The sequence below is a fragment of the Meleagris gallopavo genome, unplaced genomic scaffold (genome assembly GCF_000146605.3).
Source record: "Meleagris gallopavo isolate NT-WF06-2002-E0010 breed Aviagen turkey brand Nicholas breeding stock unplaced genomic scaffold, Turkey_5.1 ChrUn_random_7180001858361, whole genome shotgun sequence".
NCBI classification, from domain to species: domain Eukaryota; kingdom Metazoa; phylum Chordata; class Aves; order Galliformes; family Phasianidae; genus Meleagris; species Meleagris gallopavo.
In genome coordinates this window covers 1-3,901 of record NW_011124349.1, presented here as the reverse complement: position 1 = coordinate 3,901, position 3,901 = coordinate 1, and the positions used below count along the sequence as shown (strand labels likewise).

General features: G+C 64.6%; 1 protein-coding gene across 1 annotated transcript; it reads left to right on the top strand.

The window, feature by feature from the left end:
• Window positions 1–19: 19 nt before the first annotated feature.
• Window positions 20–3,895, top strand: PLEKHH3 (pleckstrin homology, MyTH4 and FERM domain containing H3; the record flags this gene model as incomplete). Its single annotated transcript, XM_010726835.3, has 7 exons — window positions 20–1,743; window positions 2,316–2,404; window positions 2,569–2,763; window positions 2,849–3,006; window positions 3,081–3,204; window positions 3,338–3,635; window positions 3,721–3,895. Coding segments are annotated over exons 2-7 (1,017 nt in total), but the record flags the coding sequence as incomplete, so codon positions are not given.
• Window positions 3,896–3,901: the final 6 nt, after the last annotated feature.

Genomic DNA, 3,901 nt, shown 5'->3' with positions numbered 1-3,901 from the left:
GGTGCCCTGGCAGCGCGGGGGGAACCGGAGCGCCCACGGAGTGATAGAGCGCAGCCGAACCCGAAGCATCTGGGTGGAGAGCGGAGCTTCCCATGCCTGCTTCTCGGGGCAGAGCTGTGGAGCCAGAGCCTGGCGCGGGATTCCGCTCTGAGCTGGGGTCGAGGGTGAGGTTGGTGAGGGGGTCCCCGTCGGCTCTGCGCAGCCCCGGGTCCGGGCAGCGCTGCAGGGCTGCTCTCAGCACGTCTCCCCTTCCAGTCTCCCTGCTCTGGCTGCTTCCTCTGCTCAGGGAAGCGGAGCAGCGCGGCGGAAGCCAATGCTTCCCTCCTGCCAGGCTCCACGAGGAATAGTGGGGGGGGCTGGGAGCTGCGGGGCTGAATCGCTGCCCAGAGGGGCTGTGGGGCTGGGTGCAGCCGAGCTCACTGCAGTCCTTCTCTGCCCTGCATTGGGGTTTGCAGCGTGGTCTCGTTGCTGCCGGCGTGCTTTGACCGTGAAGGGCTGCGGACAGCCCTGGTGCCCCCATTGCAGCAGATCCTGGCTCTCAAGGGATACCTTCAGCAGCACCTCCAGGGCAGGGGTAGGGAGGCAGGGCTGGAGGTAGGCCTGCTGGGCACTGGAGCTGGTGCCAAGGGCACAGCAGCAGAAGAAGCCTTCTGGGACTTCCTGCGTCCCACGGGCTGCGCTGGCTCCGGAGGTTGAGTCTGGCATGTGTGGCTGTGACGCCAGGTCCCTGGGGAGCCCTTTTCCCGCCCTGTGGCTGTGGGGTCCCCATCAGCCTGTGGTGTGGCTGCCTCTTCCTGGGAGCGTGGGAGCAGCTGGCCTGGCCGTGGCGGCTCCTCTGGTTATTTATAACCCTGAGAAGGAGCCGTCCTGCGGGTTGTGAGAGGTGCTGGGCACCATCCCATGGCACAGCCATGCAGGAGTGCACAGAGCCCTCCTCGCCCGAGGGGTGGCACAGCTCTGGGTGACACCATCCCTGTGCACACGGTGCTTCTGCTCATGGCGGGTGCCCTTAACGCCACAGATCAGTGGTGCTCGATCCTGCCCTGGCGTGGCAATACCTGGGGCAGCTCCTGCTCCCCGTCCCCACTGCTAATTTTAGCAGTTGTCTCTTTTTCTTGGCATTCTGCAGTGTGCTCTGACTTAGTTGTGTCTTCCCCCATCAGGTTGCAGCTGGCAGCAGTGCCTGTGCACCTCCTGGGGCCATCCTGCCTGTGCCACCACATCCCTGCTCCCTGCCCGGCGTGGTGCCGGCCAGTACCGGGACACTGCCTCGTGTCCCAGCATGTGCGTGGGGCAGTCACGTGAGTGGCTCCATCGACATGGAGTCGTGTCACACAAGGAGGAACCATCCCCATCCCGCTGCAGGGCCAGGGACTTCCCTGCTCAGCGTCCCACTGCCGCGGGCAGGAAGTCAGCGGCCCCATTACAATGGGACTTTGTGCCGTAAGCGTATTACTCAGCACTGACCTTGTGCAATTCTGCACGGTATTCAGCCTGCTGGGGTGAGCTGAGGATACGCGGCCAGCGCACCCGCAGCTGCCCTGAGGGGTGCCCTAGCTGCAGCCATGCGTGCTCCTGGGGTATGAGCCCATCCCTCTGGATCCAGAGACGTGCAGCCATTGTGGGGAGCTGGATTGGGGGTGCTGGGCAGTGACCGGGGAGTGAGACATCTCTTCTTCTTCTGCAGGCATCCCTGGAGGTGAGCCTGAGTCAGCCCACGCGCACCAGCAGTGGCTCGGAGCGGTGAGTGACCCCCTGCCACATCCCATCACAGCCCTCACACTGTGCTGCGGGGGCTGGTACCCAGCAGGTACCAGTGTGCACCATCCTGTCCCATTCACAGAGCTGGGCACGGTGTGGAGGAATGGCAGAATCAAGACTGCCAGTCTCCATCCTACACCTCAAGCACATCTCCATCCCTGTGGTGAACAGCTAAGCTGTAGCAGATTACCCAAAGGGACCCCACTGTGGGGCTCTGCGGGACTGTGTCTGCCCATGGGGCCGTGTCCTGGGCTGCTGTGTGCCCAGGGAAGCAAGGTGCCGGGGCCTAGCAGCCTGCCTGCTCCCTGTCCTCGCAGCACTGACACCGCTGCCAGCATTCCTTCCTGGTTGTTCATTTTCCGAATTCCTTGGCAGGGCCACAACTGCAGACAGCTTATTTTTAGCCAGGGTCATCTGCACCCAATGGCTCTGCTGCGTTCCCACTGCGGAGTTGCGGGGTGACCGAAGCCCCTGGGGGTGCAGGTCCCTGCTGCCATTTCCCCCCGTGTGGGATGCTCTCATGGGCACCTGGCTGAGTCCTGCCTTGTTCCCAGGTCCCTGCTGGTGTCGGAGGAGATGCGCAGTCTCATTGTGGAGAAGGGGCCGGGGCCAGTGGAGGAGGACCCCGATGCTCTTGTGAAAGGTGGGTGCGGTGTCACGTGGGCTTCTGTCTCTTGGATGCTTCTGGCCTGGGCTCCCAGCCAGGGTTGGCAGGACCGTGCCCCGATGGGCTGGGTGCTGCCCTGGGATGGTACAGGGCAGAGCACTTGAGCAGATGCTGCAGCAGCTGAGGCTTCCCCTCCCCAGGCTGGCTGCAACGGGAGGTGCGGGGCGGTGTGAAGACACCCTGGCTCCGGCCTCGCAAGTACTGGTTCGTGCTGACGCCCGACTCCCTGGACTACTACAGCAGCAATGAAAGGGGGGCCAAGCGTCTGGGTTCCCTGGTGCTCACCAGCCTCTGTTCTGTGGTGTGGCCAGACAAGCAGACCTACAAGGAGACGGGTAGGGAGCCCCTTGGCTGGGCTGTGCCCTCGCACCCTGCATTGTCACCCAGAGGGGCGGCGGGTGAGCTGTGCGTCCCTCGCAGGGTTCTGGAGCATGACAGTGTTTGGCAGGAAGCACTGCTACCGCCTGTACACCGAGCACTTGCACGAGGCCGTGCGCTGGGTGTGCGCTGTGCAGAAGGTGATCGACAGCAAAGCGCCCGTGCAGACGCCCACACAGCTGCTCATGCGCGATGTGGAGGTGAGCGCAGGGCTGCGGCGCTGCACCCGGCGGGCAGTCCTGGGGCAGCTGCTGCTATCGCCTCACCCTTGCAGGAGCACTGTGGCAGCCCCGAGGTGCTGGAGCAGATCTACCGCTGCAACCCCATTCTGCGCTACACCAGCAGCCCCCTCTACGCACCCCTGCTGCCTTTCCCCTACGGCAGCCTGGACCAAAGCGGTGAGCGTTGCATGCGGTACTGTAGCAGTTCCACGCTGCTGGGCTGGGTCTGAGTTCCACATCATGTCTGTGGTGGTGGGGAGGCGCTTTGGAAAACCCACACAGCTGTTAAATCCCCGTTCCTGTCCTGCAGCTCCTGGTCCTCACAGCTACACCACGCTGCGCGACGAGGCCGTGAAGCTGTTTAACTCTCTGCAGCAGCTGGAGTCGCAGCAGGACCCAGTGCCGCTGATCCAGGGCATCCTGCAGACCTGCCTGGACCTGCCGCCGCTGGTGGATGAGATTTACTGCCAGCTAGTGAAGCAGACCACGGAGCCACCGGCGCCGGGCGGGCCGGGCGACTTGCACTACTGGCAGCTGCTCACCTGCATGAGCTGCACGTTCCTGCCCTCCCCGCCCGTCCTGCGCTTCCTGCACTTCCACTTGGACAGGCGAGTGCCGCTGAGCCGTGGGGCGCGGAGCTGGGATGGCACGGAGACCCCGAGGCGGCGTTGACCCTGCCGGTGTTCCGCGCAGGACGGAGAGCCGCTTCCCCGCCTCGGAGATGGCCAAGTACGCCCGCTTCATCCAGGAGGCGCTGGGAAAGACGCGGGGCCGGGAGTGCGTGCCGTCCCTGGAGGAGATCCTGGTGCTGATGCGGCGACAGGAGATGGTGTGCACCGTGCACTGCCCGGGGGTGGCCGCCTGCAGCGTGAGC